The sequence below is a fragment of the Orbicella faveolata genome, unplaced genomic scaffold (assembly GCF_042242905.1).
Source record: "Orbicella faveolata isolate gen_17 unplaced genomic scaffold, um_ofav_v1 contig_26, whole genome shotgun sequence".
NCBI classification, from domain to species: domain Eukaryota; kingdom Metazoa; phylum Cnidaria; class Anthozoa; order Scleractinia; family Merulinidae; genus Orbicella; species Orbicella faveolata.
In genome coordinates this window covers 10,995,208-11,013,998 of record NW_028301554.1, presented here as the reverse complement: position 1 = coordinate 11,013,998, position 18,791 = coordinate 10,995,208, and the positions used below count along the sequence as shown (strand labels likewise).

Here is an 18,791-nt window from a genome sequence, read left to right as displayed (position 1 = left end):
ACCTGGCTACCTTCTATTCAAAAGTCAAAGACCTGAAGAAAAGGGCGGACCACCGAAAGCTCCCCGTTCGAGCGCAAATTAAAGGAGTTTCAAATAACTTAGATCCAGATTTTTCCTGCCGCCAATTGCCTAGAGTGAGGAAATTTAATCAGTGGTTATTCAACACATTCAGAATGCAAGCTGTAAGCACTCTGTTAGCAGTAGAAATATGAAACCTATTTTTAAATAAAATGAAATTTTCAACCACTCATGGTCTATTCATTTGCGTAGCTCACCTTATAGTTATATACAGTTGATATTTCGTGCAATTTCAAGCGCCAGTTTCGAGACAGTTGGTATTCCTATCTCATCTCGTTTTCTATACGAATGCAGTACATTTTAACCATTTCCTCCAATACATAAAACACACTGCTTCGTCGATTTTCGTCAACCCGCGTATTCACACTATGACTGAAATAACCCATCTATATTTTAGTGTAGGCACCTGGTTGGAGGGATAGAAGCTGGAGCACAGAGAGTCAATAGAATAAAGGTGACAAGGAGTTAGAGGCTTTATTTTGCACGAAAATTATTTTTGTAATATGCACAAGCTTCTTGAAAGGGTCACAAAATGAATGAAAACAGCATATTTCCTAAAATACAGCGGAGGTTTAGTTTTTGTGTACAGGAGAGCACTTGTAAAAAATGATTTTTCCTCTTTCGTCAATATCCTTATTATTCAGCGATATTAGATGCTGAGGTGTCATCTAAAACTCATCCTCGTGATCTCTTTCTTCTTCAGCATTGTTTCTGATAAGCATGTAATTGTCGAGGTCAATAGATCGGCAGTTGTTAATGGCATATCTTAGCTTGTCTGCCAGTTTGTCGGAGCTTGTGTAACTTGGCAGACGTAGCTGAAAAAAGCATGTTTGTGCAGTAGGAAGACTGTCGGGTTCCTGCAGGAGAATAATACACCATTACAAGTTATACCGTACATTATTATACTATTACACCCGCTTGCAGTGTTACGTGCAGAGGCGACATCTTTCGTCCATTTTTCGACATGCTACATAAACGGCTGAAAGAACGTTTAACTGTGAAACTGGCAATATTTCCGGTTATTAGCAAAAGAAATGACAAATAAATGATAATTATTGGCCTAAAATGGTTGAAGAAGATTGTGGACTGTGCATGTTTCCCAATTTACGGGAAAATAGGCTACTTTCTATATATTAAAATTCAGCTTGATAGCGAGGTCTAGAGGACAGAAACAAAAGAAATGAATAAACACGCTCATTCAATTTCTTTTGCTTGTGTTCTCTAGGCCTCACTCCCAAACTGAATGTTAATATATGGAAAGAAGCCTATTCAAACGATGTTAATGTGGTCCATCGGTTCTCAAGAGTGACTTTCTGTAGAATTGGGCCGGTATTGCTTTTTAGTGCAGAGTGCACTATTGGGATGGTTTGGGGGTTGATGTCCGCATTGGCAATAAGGTAATGAGGCAATTAGATAACAGGGTGTAAACTTTAATATTTGTTTAATTATCATTTACCTAGTCCTCAAGCAAGAAAGTGGATGGGGAGGGTAGTTGTCTGTGTGCACTACGTTAAGACGTGCGACGCCTACCTTACTGTAATCATAATATCACAAAGCTATTTATTTGGTTTCGGAAACCCCTTGTCCTCCTTGTGGTACTATTCTCTTTACAACAAAACCAATTTTCCCTAAACGCATGCGCAGATTAGTTTGCGTTCGTGCCGACTATATATTAGGTGAAAGATGCATTTCATTTGAGATCACACATACTCCGTCTTCATTCCCAGAGCCACGTGGTGTTTTATATGTCGTGTGATATGATCGAGGACAGCAGTTTTTTTTTCGGGTAACGTCACTTCTCCCGTCTTAGCGCAAAAAACGCTACTGTGACTGAGTATCTTTTAGAATTACCCCTATCTCGGCTCAACAAATATCATCTTTGTATCATCAAACTTTGCCAGAGTTCAAAGTAAGAATGGAAACGTTTTGCTTCTCCCCAGCGGCTTATTTATTTCCCTTTCAATTGTCTCTATGAAAGAGACCAAAAAGTTCATATCTAGCCTAACTTTCCCGATTCAGTGGCATTAAAACTTGTAATTGTAAATTGTGACAAAAGAAACCAGGGAAGTGTTCAAATATTGCTGCAAATTCCGTGACACGTAATGAAAGCGTAAATTAATTTAATCAGTCTTTGAATGGACTCGTTTACCGATGTAGGATACATAATCTCGGTCAACCGAGTAGCGCAGACCTTCAATACTTCTTGTTGAAACGCTAACGCTTCTCAGTTGTATTTAACAATTATTCGCCAAAGGCGAAGTGAACATTGGTGAATATTCTCCAATGTTCACTGAGCCTGAGGTGAATAATTGTTTTAGTACAATTTTGAGAGGCCAATATCAAGAACTACAAAATAACGGACTAAAACATAAAACCAAAAAACAAAGACGCAATTGTGCATACACGTATGCAGCAGTAGTTACATGTACATCGATTGTCGCTGTGGAGGCAGCGTGGCCGAGTGCTGAGAGCGCCGGATTTGAAATCCGTAGGTCCCAGGTTCAAATCCCGTTCTAACCGCTAGCTGATGTTGTTCTCGGTAGCCCCGAGTTCAACAACTGCCTGCCTGCCTACCTGCCTACATTGTCAATCAATTTACTCATGGAGTTCGACAGTAAAACAAACGAGCGAAACACGACGAAAAATAAATTCATCCCGTACCTTTTTTTCATCTTTGTTGACTTCATTCACAGTTGTCATCATCGCCTAAAAATGAGTAACTTTAGTGTGTAGAAAAATAAATTTCGGTCAGTCGATCTGACCTGCTGGAAATCGACGCAACCACTGCGTTTACGATTCTTAAAAGTCTTGAATACGAGTTCTTGAAAAGATTTTTGGTCCAAGGGCGGCAGCAGTCATTTCAAAAATTATCCATCCTTTCAAATATCCTGGACTTGGAGTGGTGTCTTTCGAATAAATGAAAACTTAATTCAGCAACTGTGTGCCATGTTTACTTGCCGAGATAGCAAAAATGGCGAGCTTAGTAACCAAGCTCTAGCGGGGTGAATATAGCGTCATATGATGAGCTTTTCGACCAATCAGAATGTCCAATTGTTATATTCACCTCTGGAAATTATACTAATAATCAATATCACTGAGGTGGAAACTGTATAAGAACGTGGTATTTCGTGACTATTTGATGATTAAATTACTTCTTGTTTATCGGTGAAAAGAAAATTTGCGTTTTGAATGAAACACAATCGTTCTTCCATTTCCTCACAAGATATTTACTTTCTTCCATTTCCTCATAAGATATTTAACTTTGTTCCATTTCCTCATAAGATATTTACTTTCTTCCATTTATCTCTTAAGTTTTCGAGAAAACAAGGGTTTTATGTTACATACCTTTGCGAGGAAAACAAAAGTATCGAGTAACAAACGTTGGCGTGAAAAGTAAAATTGTCACATTTGCTACTAATTTTGAAATGAACAAAATCAACGTTAAACACCAGCGTAAAATTTGAAAGCGGTCTTGACAAACAGCAATTGTAAGTTATTGTTGAACATCGAATGAAAGTAAAGACATGAAACGTACGCACTGCTAAGATTGTGACAAGATCACGTCTTATCAAGGTTTCGGTCTGATCATATTAGGGAGTTTTAGCAATGACGGCGGGGACGACGCCTTGTAAAAAATGAATTAATATTCTACCTTCGAATATCGCAACTGTGTAAATCAGTTCAGTACGCCTATCGGTCTAAAAACTTGCTCAGGCTAAACATGCACCGACATCGTTCAATTCCAAAAGAAGATACGAAAAATTAGCCATTGCGGTTCGCGTTCTCCAAAATACGTAGAATTTAGTCATTTCACGTTGTTGTTTTACAGAGGACGGCAAAGAAAAGTACCAAGATTCAAAACGCACGTGCACAGCCATTATTCTGCTAATTGTTTGGTGACACTCTCGTCGCCGTCGCCGTCGTGGTTTGCTAAAACTCCCTATTCTGCAAGGGGAAAAGCCCTAGGTACCAAAGTAAATACGACATGTGTGACTATCGTGCCAGAGCTATACATTGCACTCCGCATTATCTGAGATTGTCTCACTAGTTAATATTCGCAAGGTACAATCATTCAAAACAGTCGATTTAGTTCTCCTGGAATGACTTCTTGATACTCCTTAACTTAGTTTGACGTCAATTAAACCCATCTTTCATCACCAAAATTCGAGCTGGACCGTGAAAGAAGTCCGTTGTGCTTACGTTTTGGACGTAGGCAAGGTTACATAGCATGTCAAAAGACGGCATGTTGAAAGACGTCGTCTATGCACGTAACACTGAAAGCGGGTTCAAATGCTTTTTATTCCATGCATACGTTATGTATGAGGTCTCCATTAATAGTAAGAACTTCACTTGTATTTACCACTAAAAAACATTTCCAGAAGTAGAAGACTGCTTTACACTGTAGTTCATAAAATAACCTTTTTGGTTTACAACTACAGCTATACAATCCCAAGTTTCAGTTACACAGTTACAGGTAGGAAAGCATATTTGAGTAAAAGTGAAACAAACTTGTTAACCCCATCTTTTTAGGGTTGTGGCTAAGTAAGCCACAGTTGTTCCTTTTATCGAGTGTTGAGTATTGATGTATAAATTTTCTCTTCGCTAATTTATCGATTTAATTATGTATTTAGTATCCATAATCAGCCTTCAAGGCTAAATCTTTTTGAATGGAAATTGTATCGCATACTCTCCTGCGAATTTGTTTCCAAAATTCCCGCGTATTTGTCAGCTAGCCTAATTCGAGATAGCGCTGCAATGCAATGTACTTGTGCTACGAAAGTGCTTGAAATTAAACATAAACCCGATGAAGAATATAAACTAGAGATAACCTTTAGCAGAAAAGTCGACAATAGTGACCAAGCCATGCTGATAAGATCGATTGGCAGCTAGGAGAAACTTGGCAAAAACTTAATGAGATGAGGTAAGCCGTACTGAGAGAAGGAGCATAATAAAGAAAGTCAATCTTATTTCAGTCAGTGTGGAGAACAAAGCGCCATAGCGGTTGCGGAAACTAAGTCTGAAAAAAAAAAAAATCAGGCTTTAACGGCTTCCAAACTATGAGTTGTACGATACAGGTGCACCGACATAAGGACATTATGTCGTTATGTTTGCAGAGTGAACATTCTCTGACTTAATGACATACCTCAAAACCACAAAGATGAAAATCAGCGCAACATTTTACCGAGTTTAGACTAAAACTTAGCGACCTTAAAAAAATCGACTGTTTTTTAAATCCACGACTTACACTCCGAAGCATTTTTTTTTCTTTCAAATGTAAACATGATTGATATTGTTTTCCCCTAAAGCACATACAATCGTGGACAAAAGTCCTTGGGATACTTATGTAACATAATGAACTAGTAGTAATCGTAGATTGAAGGGTGCGTTCGAGTTTTGGTAGGCTTGGTTTGTTAAAAAAACGAAAATTCTAGGGAGAAAATTTTGTGCCTGAGTTGTTAGGTAGGCGTGGAATTGGTCTCCCTTCAGCAGGGGCGGAAACAAATGAATTGCTCGCAAAGCACCTGCATACGAGAGGGTTTGTTCTCGTTTATACATGTATTGTGTAATATTAGTTACGACCGGTCAGTAAAAAAACAAGGACTGCAGTCGGGAGGACGCATTTAGTCCGCAGTCCCCATTTTATACCTGAGTCCGCGTGCGTTTTATGCCCAGTCCGTAATGCTTAGTCCGCGTTTTCTACATAAGTCTGTGTTTTATACCCAGTTTGTAGTCCGTAGTCTGCAGTCCGCAGCGCGTGTTTTATACTGACCGTGTAAATCGATACCAACCATGTTTGTTCCGTCGGTATGCGAGACGACGTGCTTTTAGTACCAAAACTAGGGCAATTATTTTGTTTACGAACACGACTTTGAATCGCCTTGGCTTTGGGGTAACAGCTACAGGGCATTTTCACTTCCGAAACAATGAAACGGAGGACATGTTGGTGTACCAAAGCAACCCTGTGAGTGTTGAACTCATATCCTATGTAAACACTTTCGTTGAGTTTACGTTACATAGTTTGCGCACAGAAATCTGGGCCAGCGAAGTGAAACTCATTTCTTCCTTTGATTTATTCAGCAGAAAGCAGCGTAAACGTTACAACTTATCCGCTAGTCTTCAGTAGGCTGCCTCGAAAAGTCGTACACATTTCGTGAAGACATGTCTACAAGGTTTTTAAATGCCATTAACACTGACTTCGAACTTTAAATAAACAACTTCACTATCCGCTGCAGTCCACAATAAGCTTCCTCGACACCTGAAAGTCCGAAATCATGATATTGCACAACACTCGAAAGACAGCACATGGACATGACATCATTCGCCCCTGAAGACTTTTTTTTCGTTTTTTTTGGGGCGGGGGGGGGGGGGGCAAATTGGTGTCCCCCGATAGATAGATTGATAGATAGATACACAGATCTCGAATTTTTATGCATTACGCGATTAGAACTGCGTTCTGTCGAACGCATTTTCCCGTGTTTCACGACAGAAGTTTGAAAAAAGCGCGCTGTCCTTTTAAAATCGCGATGTTGTGTCCCCTCCCCACCCAATACAATGTTGAAAACTAGGAGAAATTGCAGATACTAGTTTTCAACATTGTATGTGTGGCGTGGGGCGAGGTTAGGCAGGTGAAGTTGTATTCGCGTCTGGCGTGTGCGCAAAAGCGCCAAAAGTGCAAATTTGTCCCAAGACTATTGTCCACGATTGTAGGCTTATCAAGGGGGATTACAATATTACAATTTTCACTTCATTTATTCAGGCTCTCACACAAACACACACATAAACTGAACAACACAACAATTGCACTGAAAACGAGTTAAACTTAGATATATAGAGATATACTAGTGGTAATCAGAGACAAGTGAAGTGCGTTCGATACCCGGGGGGAAGGGGAACTCTGGGAATTTGTCAACGGGATGTGTTGCTGGGAACATGAAATTTTTGGGTTAAAACAGAGGATATTCAGTTGGTATTTGGACATCTGATTGTAGGTTGAGTACCAGAAATACCTTCCCTATTAAAATTACATACCATAAATTTGGCTATTTAAATAAACTTAATAAAAAATCAGAAACTCCAATTCTTTCTATATCAAGATTCCCCATTGTTCACCAAAATCCTGATTCCTATACCCACAGTAGACTGCTTGAAAAGCTTACCCTTAACAGCAGCGCATATTTAAGCCCATTTATGTCATTTCCCTTCCAGGGTTTGCCGAGTTGTGTATTTTTAGGGGAATTGTTTAACTTTTGTGTCATTTATTGGCATCATTTTATTGGCGCATCATTTAGTAAGGTTACGTATTGTGTATAACTATAGAAAAGAATAACAGTATATTGCACTTTATTTCCAAATATGACCGTTTTTACCTTATATGTACACCCATTAGCTTACGTGCAGTGAAGTTCCTTGAGCGGTGTGTATTTCCATTTCCTTTACGTCGTTTGTTGTGCTACATTGGAATCTTCGCAGTCTTTCACAAGGTTAGTGAAGTTGCGCTGATAAGCCTGGTTCACACTAGCGACATAACGACATCGTCACGAACGACATAAAAAGGACGTTATCTCGACGTAAAAAGGACGTTATGTTTGTAGTGTGAACATGTAGCAACATAACAGCATGAATATAACGACATAAAGATAAAACTGATCTTTTCTTTATGTCGTTATGTCGCTAGTGTGAACCACGCTTTATTCGAGCTATTACAGTCGAGCCTTTATTCTCGATTATTCCCACAGAGAAGTTGAATCGCCGAGGAAAGCAGCTGACTTGACAGATCACAAATCCGTGTGTTACCAACGCAGTTTCGGAGAAAATACGACACTACACAGCTTTCTGGTGTTCAGATAAGTACCTTAAGCCATTTTAGCTAATAGTAGTTCGAATAAATCAACACAACTCCATTAACCTTGGGGAAAACTGCGAAGATTCCCGCGTAGGACAATGAACGAAGAAAAGCACATGGAAACACACGACGTCTGGGTAAACCAAAGCGAGGCAATGCATCAGACCGAGGCCATGTGCGCCAAACGTACCAAGATACGTATTTCCGTATCCGGGAGCCAACCCGATCTACCAAAAATCGAGTTGTTTTTTTCGCTCAGGCTTTCATGCCCAGTTCTATTGCGCGTTGAGTTTATGTTCCGTTCTCCTAAAGGTCCGGTAATACGGGCAGCATTTTTCTTCAACTTGTCTCGCAACATTGTTGTATTGCAAGTTGAAATCCTCTGTTGCGCGTATTACCACGTGCGTGACCAACTTGTCTCGCAGCAAAATATAGTGTTGCAAGTTGAGGCGACGTGTGGCGAAAAGTAGACTTGAGTTCTACTTTCTGCAACAAATTTTAGTTTTGTTGCTCGTATTACCACTGAAGCTTCTCCTTGCCTCGCAGCAAGTTTGAATTCAACGCTTGTGATTGGCTGTCAGCGGAGCGCGGCTTCGCGGCAAATTTTAATAAAAAACATGGCGGATGGAGAAGACGAGATAGAAGCTGTTGAAGTAGACCAGAAACTCTCAGGAAGTCAGAAATTTGCCCTATACAAAGAACTCGAGGGCTATCGTAGCCTTTGGGACACCTCCTATGTCCCTTCAAAAAACAAGCAGCAAAACAAGCAGCAAGAGGAAAAATGCCTGGAGGAACTCTCACAAAAATTCAACTTGTCGCCGGCCTATCTGAAACGACAGCTTCACACGGCGAGGACTTCGTTGGCACGGGAAATTAAGAAGGAAAGTGACGACCAGAAGTCCAGGTGGAAGTTCTTCGAAACGTTAAGTTATATGAAAGAAGATGTTCTTCGTTCGCTAAGGGCAAAAGAAGAAAGTGAGCGGACGGAGAACGAGACAGAGCAGTTGATAGAGTACCATAAACAAAATGACATCCTATGGAATTACAGGCTCTCATCCTACCAAAACAGAAACTTGAAGGAACTGAGCTACACAAAGCTTTCCGAGCTTCTCACTGGTAGAAGCCACGACGACATTAAAAATCGGTGGAATGTGCTTAAGACCATTTTTAACCGAGGTCAAAAAAGAAGACAGCAAGGTCAGTGGAACCGGTGCGGACGTCGTGTACACATCGCAGTGGAAATATTTAAAATCTTTGATGTTTATCAAGGGAAGTGACGACGTCGACCCTGCTGTTTCAACACTTGATCCTACAGAAAATGAGAGACCGGCAAAGAAAATTAAAGCTGAGAAGGCGAAAGATGTTGAAGAGGTAGCTATAGACGTTTACTTTATTGTAATTTAGGCAAAACGAAGAGCGTCCTTAAATAACTCTTCCTATTTCACTCTTCACCTTCACTTTGGTAAGTAATTGTTAATTATTGTTATTATTATTGAATAAGGTAAAACTGGATCTTTACAAAGAAGCCATAAAATGCCGGCAGACCCCTTTGCCACTTGCAATTGGTCAGCCAAATGTGGAAAATCGTAACGATTCCATCAGTACCATTGTAAAATCGCTCAAGTCTACATTACGACAGTTTTCTGGTTGCCACCTGGCTATTGCTAAGAAAAGAATCAACGATGTAATTTTTGATTTGGAAATGGAATGCTTTACTCCACAATCCACACCTGTATCTGCAAGCAGTCCTCAGTCCACAGTCCATTTTTTCGTTTACTTTAAGTTATTAGAATATGTAAAAAAAAACAAAAACAAAGTTTAACCTTCTGTTGTCACTAAATTTTAATTTTCTTCACTGACACTTTTAACCTTTTGTAGTCAACTTAATTTTTTCAGCACTGTCTGGGATTAATTAACATGGAGGTTAACATCTCTTGTAAGAGCAATTTAGCATGTCTTCGTTCTCGTAGTCATAACTTTGGGTCTCTTGAGCTGATTTTCCTGTTGAGTGCCCTAGCTAATAAGCCAGACATTTAAATACTGAAGAAATGTACCCTTCAAAATGAGGTCATTTCTAGTAGAAAAATTATTACTGACATTTTATTAAAACATATTTGTATGTATTCCTTCATACTTTTTTAAAATGGCATGATGTAAATTATGTCCATTTCCTAAAAGATATATGGTTACAAATATACACTCCTCTTTAAAAAATTTTATTTCATTATATATACCTTTTTAAAATGGTACACTGATACTTATGAGGATCTTAAAAATCTCATTTCAAATAAGTTATACAGTTAATTAAATAAATTATTCTGGTCCTTTTTTTTATGAAACCATACTTTAATACCTTTATAAATAGCATGATGTGAAGTCCATTTCCTGTAAGACATATGGTTACCTTATTGAAATGGTACATGCTTATAAGGACCTTAAAGGTCTCATTTGTAATAAGTTACAGTTAATTGAGTAAATTATTATGGTCTCTTGAAGTATTTTACAATATGTATTGCTTCCAAAAGTCTTGCAGATCAGCAAAAGTTATGTATCAAATGATTTATAGTCATTGGTACCTGTTCAAATGGTACACATATATGTACTCAACACTCCTAATTAAGTCATGTGAAAGATTTGCTGTACAACACAAATGTTATAAATTAACACAATAAATTTTGACTTATTTACAGCATGATCTAATTATTAATTTGTATCTTTCCATCTGCCTTTTGGAATGGAAAAATAGTTAAAACAACAAGGTGCCTGGAAAAGGGCTTGAAATGGTGTCTTTATAATACAGTCTATATTATGTATGAAACTGTGAAAGATAAAAATTGTGGTTCTAGCCACAAATTTGTAATTTCCTGAACATCAAATATCAATATCATTATGCATTTCTGTGCAGATAGCGAACACACTGTTTGTCATGAATCTAAATGTCTTGATGAAGTTATTGACATGAACCGTGTGAGATTGATGGAAATCATTCAGCAAAATGAGCTGGACTTTACAAATTTACCTATATAATTTACTTGTCATCAGCTTCTTTGCTGAGGGGGGCCCTGGTCAATAACCCTGCTGGTGGCAACAATTAACAATTATTGGACGAGTTTGACCAAAATATTGTGATTTGTTAGTGGAGAGCAGAAAATTGACAATGACACTGACAAATTGATCACAACAGTTTTGCTCAAACTCGTCCAATAATTGTTTTATCATTCAATCACCAAGTTTGTTGTTCATAATTAGGAAAGTGATCTGCCCTTTTCTTGCCATTTTTTATTGGACGTGGACACAACTATGCATGAGCACAATACTATTTGCAGCAAATTAGCTAATGGGCGTGAGCAGACCATTATTATTAGCCAGTTATTTGTAGGTCACATGGTAGGCTCTCAGAATAAATAATAATAGAGCAATATAAGTCCAATAAATTATTAAGCACTTAACGACTGGCCCCAAGGGAAATGTTGAGTTTTGTTTCCCCGAGAGCCTCACATTGCGGTCCACAGTTTTGTTTTTGTTTTGTTTTGTTATATCTCCCAACTCAAAAATAGGAAAAAATGCGAAGCAATCATTTGCTTGATGCCGACTGGCTCACAAATTTGCTGCGGTTTCAAGGAGCACAACCTGATCACGTGCAAGGCGAAAGTTTTTGTTTTCCTAGGGAGTTAGTGAGTTTTGACCCATGACATGTGACATGCTCTCCTACTGAAAAACGTGCTTGAGTTGGGAGGTATAACAATACAGTTTGTTCAATTGATTGTTCCAAAGACAACACCTTTCAGCGGTCCTCTGGATCCTTAGATTTATCCACTTGTTTGCTTTGATGCAAGCAAGCAAGGTATCTGCATTTTTCCACCACCTGGAATTTTGAGAGTCCCCACAAAGTTCCAGTGCCAGCACATAATGGCCTCTGCCCCTCAGGGGAAAGCCAATGACAAGTGCATTAAATCTGTTAAACACAAAGATGTGCTATATGAAATGCTCAAATCTAATCTTCCAAAATTATTATGAACTCACAGAAAATGTTATTTCTTTATACACCATAAAATGGAAACCACAAGACACAACATTTTTAGACAAAATTATCAATATAAGAAACTCACAATATTGTCCCTAAAAATTCAATTCTCTGGCAAACAAGACTGCCAGTTACAGAGGGCACTATGAAAAGAACCTGTGAATTTCATACAGTGGCAGATCCAGACATTGAGGTAGGGAGGGGGGCTTAAGTACTAGTCCAGACCCTGAGATAAGGAAAGGCCCCGCTATTGAAAAAATGTTCCGCCGTTTGGGGGTGGGGGTGCCCTGGGTCCCTCCCCTAGATCCGCCACTTTCATATACATATAATTTTCAATTTTGATATTTGTTCATACTAGCTCTAATCAAATGCATGGTCAATCAAGTCAGCATTGAGCAATGGTTTTTTTGCTTTAAGTTTTCTGGAATGTAGGTTCACGACCAATCAGATGTGAGATGAAACCACAAGTTGTAACCACCACAAATTGATTAGATTTTATTTCAGAGCTTATGTTAACAGATATATTTTATCATTTTCTTGAAGGAATCTACATGGGATCATGACAAGAAAATCGAAAGACAATTTGATATAGTTTTTTATTCACTGCATTTTAGTCATCCAAAAGAATGAAATTTCACTTACGGTTGGGTCAGAAACTGCGCGAGGTGGGAACCTGGGACTAGTCAGCCCGTGATGTCATAACAACAATAATAGAAAAGAAAATAATTTCCTTGTTGTCTTTCACATTGCTGCAGCCATACATGACACATCTTTAGACCATTTTCAGCTATCTTTCCCACTGAAACAAATAACATGACAAGAGAAACAGGAAAATCAGGGAAAAGCATTCTTTTTTTGACATTACAGACAGAATAGTCCCAGTCCTCCACCTCGTGTTTTATCTGATCCAACCAGAAGTGAAATTGGACTCTTTTGGAGGACAATGACTAAATGCAGTGAATGAAAAAACTGAATCCAACTTTTTTGATTTTCATGTCAGTATCCCATATAGATACCATTATGAAGATAAAAAACATCTGTCATAAACACTTTAAGCTTGAGTAGACATGATCAGGCACTGCCAGACAGCACGTCTACTCCAAGCCTTTCATCTCACATCAGATTGGTTGCAAAACAATAAACATAATTCTGAAAAATGTTGTGTTCATGGCTTAGTGGCTTTCATTGTACATAGGAAATGTAACTAAACTTGATTCACACCAGCTCAAACAGTGCCCTCTCCACACAGTCTCCACTGCCATGGCACTGCTCCCTCCTTCATGAAATAATGCATGTACTCTTCTCTATATTGCCCTAGCTTCAGTTGAATAATTGTTGCTGTATTGGGATGATAGTCAAATCATGATGACAGCTCACTGCTGTTGCACCTCCAAGGCCCAGGGATCACGTTGCCTTCCTCATCCTCCTGATCTGTCAGTCCATTTATTCTGAAGGGAAAATTTGAGGGCATAATTCGTATTTTAAATTTAGCATATATTTATGTATTTATGTAATTGAGCAATCATGATTCTTTGTTTGTCAACTAACTCTGATGATCATGATATGCAGGCTGTTAACAAATAATGAAAATGGTGTGTATGATATAACCAGACTGCACAAGATGAAGTCTGCATGATTGAACTGAACGTTGATCGGCTAAGAGATTTGATGTCACCATGTGCTATTAAATTCCCTTCGATGCATCAGATTAAAAAAATGGTGTACATGTAGTGGCTTTCGTAAGCTTGTGATTGTATATATTGGTCATCTAGAAAAAAAAAAATTGTTTTTAGGTACAGTACATAAATGCAATCTGATGCACTGCTTATAAATTCTATTTTGGGTAGCATTCAGTAGTTTTCATTTTGAGCTACTGATATACACAACAAAGGAATATGGTTTGTAACGCTTGATTTTATAGCCCTACCTTAGAAAATTATGCAGCACCAGTGCTACCAAAATCAAGTCGACGACTGTGTCGAGAGGCAGGAGAATTGGAGCACGAAATACCCTCCATCTGTTCGCGATGATACCAAAACAATTCTCTGAGATTCTCCGCATGCGTGACAACCTGTAATTGAAAATCCTCTGTGCTCTTGACAATCCTGTAAGCGGGAAAGACTTCATCAAAAATCTTGTTAAGGCAAAGGCATTGTGTCCTGTCAGGGCATAGGGTACTGGCATTGCCCTCCCTGGCAAGGGTCTTGACTTTGGTAAATTCAAAGTGTTTTGACATGAACTCAGTGCTTTTTTCAGGTCACAATTTTGCCATATGGCAGAGTCTGGCGAATGACCATTTGTCCCAGCACTCACCCAAAGGCACTGGTAGTCAGGCCCAAATACAGCAAGGAGAACAATGCTGTTGTTCCCTTTGTAATCATAATAATGTGAGCCAGAATTAGATGGCTGCTGAACGATGACATGTTTCCTGTCTATAGCTCCGATACCATTCGGAAAATTCCATCTTGCCTTAAATTTGTCTGCCACTGTGTCCTCCACTTTCTGTGTTTGGTACTTTTAGATATTCTGGAATGAGTACCTGTAGTATAGGACATTAAAATGTATGTCAAGTATGTAAATTTCGATGTTGTTATATAAGTAAATAGAAGATTTTAAGAGCTGCCTACCTTGTACAGGGCACGGCTTGTTTCTGACATGATTGAAGAAATTGTTTGGCGTGAAATTCTGAACAAGTACTTGAGGGAATGATACGTTTCTCCCGTTGCCAAATACCGTAGCGTTACAGCTAGGTGTTCATCTGGCTGGATTGTCGCCTGGACAGCATTGATAGGCGGTGGTTGCTCCTTCTTTTGGATCAGAGGGGATACTTTTCCCAACAGAAAAGAAAATTGCTCTTTCGTCATACGGAAAAACTCTTTGTATACCAGGACATCCCCTACTTCAAGCTCTCTAATTAACTGGTGAAAAACGCCCCTCTCCTCTCTCCGGGAAATCCATTGTTGCATGTAAACTTTTCGCTTTCGTTTTCGAGGCCTTTCCTCGTCTTCACCGAGCAAAAGGCCCAAACAGAGAGCGGCAAGTGCTCTCTTCTGACAAAGAAAGAGTTGAGCAGCCGCAATCTTTGTTTACACACAACTGACCAATCATATGCCCAGGATTCCACAAATTTGCAACACTTCATTTGCTGCGAGACAAGTTGGTCACAAAAGTGGTAATACACGCAAGAGTGTTTCAACTTGCAATGCAACAATGTTGCGAGACAAGTTGAAGAAAAATGTTGCCTGTATTACCGGACCTTAAATGTCGAACGCAATTATTTTAACAATCAAACAGTGGCCACTGAAAAGCGATTAGTATCAATTATAAAACTTTGTACTTCTCGAAAAAAAAACAGTTGACAACGTAATTGAAAGGCTGCGTGCAAGAACGTCCCCTAGATTTTTCGGCCATTTTTGAAAGTGCTTAAAACTAGCTGAATTTTGGCATGTGGGCTTCGTTTCACCTGAGAAACATTGCTCTGAAGTTTTTTTCGCTGGGTTGCTTTTCATTCTCGAGAAATAACGTATGCAAAAAAGGCACACAAGTTGGAAAAACCGAGTGGTTTATTGCATACGCAATATCTCGAGAACGAAGCAAACTTTAGCGCGAAAACTACGGGACATTGCTTAACATACATGAACAAAACTGCATGCGAAAGTTGGAGCGTTTTCGACAAAGTTCACCTTTGATTAAAATACCTGATGCCCTTTTCCCGCCGAGTCCTTCAAATAAACGAAGCTGGGCCTTTGTTATGATAAACAGAGCCGATCCTTTGTTATAATAGCCAAGCCAAGCCTTTGTTATAAGTCGAAGTCTCGCCTCGGTTTATTATAACAAAGCATCGGCCTGCCACGACCGCAAGGACTTTGATTTTTCCTAGAAACCAGCAAAATGTCAATTTCACGCAGCTTATATAAGCTCAAATTTGTTGATTTCAGGTCAAAAGTGCTTAAAATGTTGACTCATGTTAACGTGCGACGGCAAGGATGTTGATTTCTCTTAGAAAGCAGCAAAATGTCAATTTTACGCAATGTAAAAGCTCAAAAATGTTGATTTTAGGTCAAAAAAGGTTTAAATGTCGATTTCATGTTAACCCATGATGGTAGGGATGTTGATTTCACTTAGAAAACAGCAAAATGTCAATTTTACGCAGCGTATAAACTCAAAAATGTTGATTTCAGGTCTAAATAGGTAAAAATGCTGATTTCATGTTAATGCGTGACGGCAAGGATGTTGATTTCACTTAGAAAACAGCAAAATGTTAATTTCACACAGCGTATAAGCTCAAAAATGTTAATTTCAGGTCTAAATAGGTAAAAATGCTGATTTCACGTTAACGCGTGACGGCAAGGATGTTGATTTCACTTAGAAAACAGCAAAATGTTAATTTCATGCAGCGTATAAGCTCAAAAATGTTGATTTCAGGTCTAAATAGGCAAAAATGTTGATTTCACTTAGAAAACAGCAAAATGTTAATTTCACGCAACTTATCAGCTAAAAATTGTTGATCTCAGGTCTAAATAGGTAAAAATGCTGATTTCACGTTAACGCGTGACGGCAAGGGTGTTGATTTCACTTAGAAAACAGCAAAATGTAAATTTCATGCAACTTAGAAGCTAAAAATTGTTAATTTCAGGTCTAAATAGGTAAAAATGCTGATTTCATGTTAACGCGTGACGGCAAGGATGTTGATTTCACTTAAAAAACAGCAAAATGTTAATTTCACGCAACGTATTCTTGGTTTTCATGTGACGTAGTCATATTCCAAAATTAGAAATTATCCTTCCTTCTGAGGTTTTAGTTTCAGATAAAAGACCCTGTAGGAACGTGACGTTTGACAATGTTTTAGCTCGACAGAGTTCTTCTTTTTGTAACAGAGCACTCCAAGCTTTTGCGTTGCGTGACATGAAAATGGCGGCCAGAAAAGACTGTCGCGTAGGTCAAAAGACGAGTTATCGCTTTAGTTTTTGTTAAATAAACGGTGCTTGCACTAGAAGAAGCATTTATTTCAATGTGTCGGAGAACTAGAGTAAAAATTTTCGTTTCAATAGCAAAACTCAATGACGGATGTTTTTGTTATTTTACGGTCGCCATGTTTGTGCCCCTCCGAAGGGCACAAACATGGCGTCTCCATACAAAGCTCTATAAATTTGGATGACACACTTCTGCGAATAACGGGCGAATGAAAAACAGCAGAAACCTGATTCTTGGCGAGGTTGTTTATATAGCAATCATCTATCATATTCCAGATTCTTGAATTTATTTATTGAATGGTTACGATTTTTAGTTTTGATCACATGACTGGTGAAAACCGAGAATAAGCTAAAAATTGTTAATTTCAGGTCTAAATAGGTAAAAATGTTGATTTCACGTAACGCGTGACGGAAAGGACGTTGATTTCACTTAGAAAACAGCAAAATGTTAATATCACGCAACGTATAAGCTCAAAAATGTTGATTTCAGGTTTAAATAGGTAAAATATGGCGGCCGGAAAATAGTGTTAACATCTGGAACTTACTTTGGTTATCTGGGACAATGATTATCTGCACTGAACAAATAAACATCAAATAAGCACTTTTCCAAATACAGCAACGTCTTAAATGGCTAAAAATCACGAGATAAATACATATTTTTCGACCAACGCGATCGTAGCTTTATGTCACGCACCGCCTAACAGATTAACAAATTAACCCTTCTGCGCAATGTACGGGTCTCCATACATCTGCATGTCCGCTGATCCCAGAAGTTCAAAACACTACAAATCATGCCGATATGAAACAAAATCAATGCAACCTGGATCACAGATCTATGTTACAATCGATCGCTACTTGTTGGCCATTATTATCTTTAAATGAAAAAAGCCGAAACAATCTAGTTACCAGTTCGAGAAACTCGCGCAGAATGTGATCGCAATGCATGCCGGAAAGGGTCTTTACACCTCGTGCACGGGAAAACATGGCGGTCGATACAAGACAAATTTTATCACTCAAAAACCAGTTCTCGCTTTCCAAACTTTGACACTAGCAACGCTTGGCAAATGGGTCACAACTCGTGAGAGGGTATTTTTCTTGGGCAAGAACTGCTCTTGGACTTTGCTGCCTGGCTCGATCTGACTTCGAATGCCAATAACACAATTACGGTATATCAGCTACCTTCGAAGTTTCAAAACACATTTTGATTCTTTAAAACGTGCTGATGACTTACGGGTTTATCGAGGCTTTATGATGCCTCTCAACCACCAGGCAGGCACACAAGGTACTTTAACACAATGCTTAAGATATTAGTTGACAGAGCTCTAATGCGGCACACCTCTTTTTCGTTCGATAGTATTTCGTTTGCCGCTCGATCGATTCACGTGTTGTGTTTACGTCACAATAACCGATGTAAACAATCTGTTCCCAGATTTCCGCTCTATATACTATTTTCCTTTGACTTTAAGACAGCTAAGATTCAGTGGAATACACTATAAACAGTCTGCCTGTTTGCTGTTCAACAAAATAATGTTTCTTTTGTTTTTTGTTCAACAAAAGATCTCCAAAAGATGCCGCTTGGAAAACTGAGCTTTTTGCATACGTTATTTCTCGAGAACGAAGAGCGCCCCAGCCAAAAAAAATTTGGAGCAATGTTTCTCAGGTACAACGAAGCCTACATGCCAAAATTCAGCTATTTTTGAACACTTTCAAAATGGCCAAAAAATCTAGGGGACGTTCTTGCACGTGGCCTTTCAATTGGCAGACTAAACACCGTATAATAAAACAAATTTAGTTTCCTAGCGTCGCTTCTCGATGACCATATTTCATGGAGAATATTAGCAGCAGAGGTAAGGAGGGCATAACGTTGAGCGGC

The 18,791-nt window shown here is 38.8% G+C and overlaps 3 protein-coding genes across 8 annotated transcripts in view; 1 reads left to right on the top strand and 2 right to left on the bottom strand.

The window, feature by feature from the left end:
- Positions 1-533: 533 nt before the first annotated feature.
- Positions 534-18,791, bottom strand: part of LOC110067114 (putative E3 ubiquitin-protein ligase HERC1) — a 302,388-nt gene continuing 284,130 nt past the window's right edge. For 4 of the 5 annotated variants that reach the window (XM_089295095.1, XM_089295098.1, XM_089295096.1 and 1 more), the window contains one exon: positions 534-935. In XM_089295095.1, the coding sequence (XP_089151221.1) occupies positions 747-935 (189 nt within the window). In that variant the 3' untranslated portion in view covers positions 534-746. The remainder of the gene's footprint in view (positions 936-18,791) is intronic. The other variant, XM_089295099.1, reaches the window with a different exon arrangement.
- Positions 6,453-18,789, bottom strand: LOC149108139 (uncharacterized). 2 transcript variants are annotated; one of them, XM_089295108.1, is made up of 3 exons: positions 14,259-18,789; positions 13,873-14,050; positions 6,453-13,393 (listed from the first exon to the last, which is right to left on the bottom strand). In XM_089295108.1, exons 1-2 carry the CDS (start codon positions 14,366-14,368, stop codon positions 13,882-13,884), a joined length of 279 nt encoding a protein of 92 aa, XP_089151234.1. In that variant the 5' UTR covers positions 14,369-18,789; the 3' UTR covers positions 6,453-13,393; positions 13,873-13,881. The 2 variants fall into 2 exon arrangements, with proteins under 2 accessions (XP_089151234.1, XP_089151233.1); XM_089295107.1 differs by lacking the exon at positions 14,259-18,789 and having other exon boundaries at positions 13,873-14,252.
- LOC110067120 (uncharacterized) lies at positions 8,400-9,737 on the top strand. The gene has a single exon (XM_089295104.1). It carries the CDS (start codon positions 8,539-8,541, stop codon positions 9,196-9,198), a length of 660 nt encoding a protein of 219 aa, XP_089151230.1. The 5' UTR covers positions 8,400-8,538; the 3' UTR covers positions 9,199-9,737.

Coding starts and splice junctions, on each gene's coding strand:
- LOC149108139 (XM_089295107.1), bottom strand. CDS start 14,129: ATGCCAGTACCCTATGCCCTGACAGGACACAATGCCTTTGCCTTAACA. Junction 13,394..13,872: donor GTGCTGCATAATTTTCTAAG/GTAGGGCTATAA, acceptor TTTTCCCTTCAG/AATAAATGGACTGACAGATC.
- LOC110067120 (XM_089295104.1), top strand. CDS start 8,539: ATGGCGGATGGAGAAGACGAGATAGAAGCTGTTGAAGTAGACCAGAAA.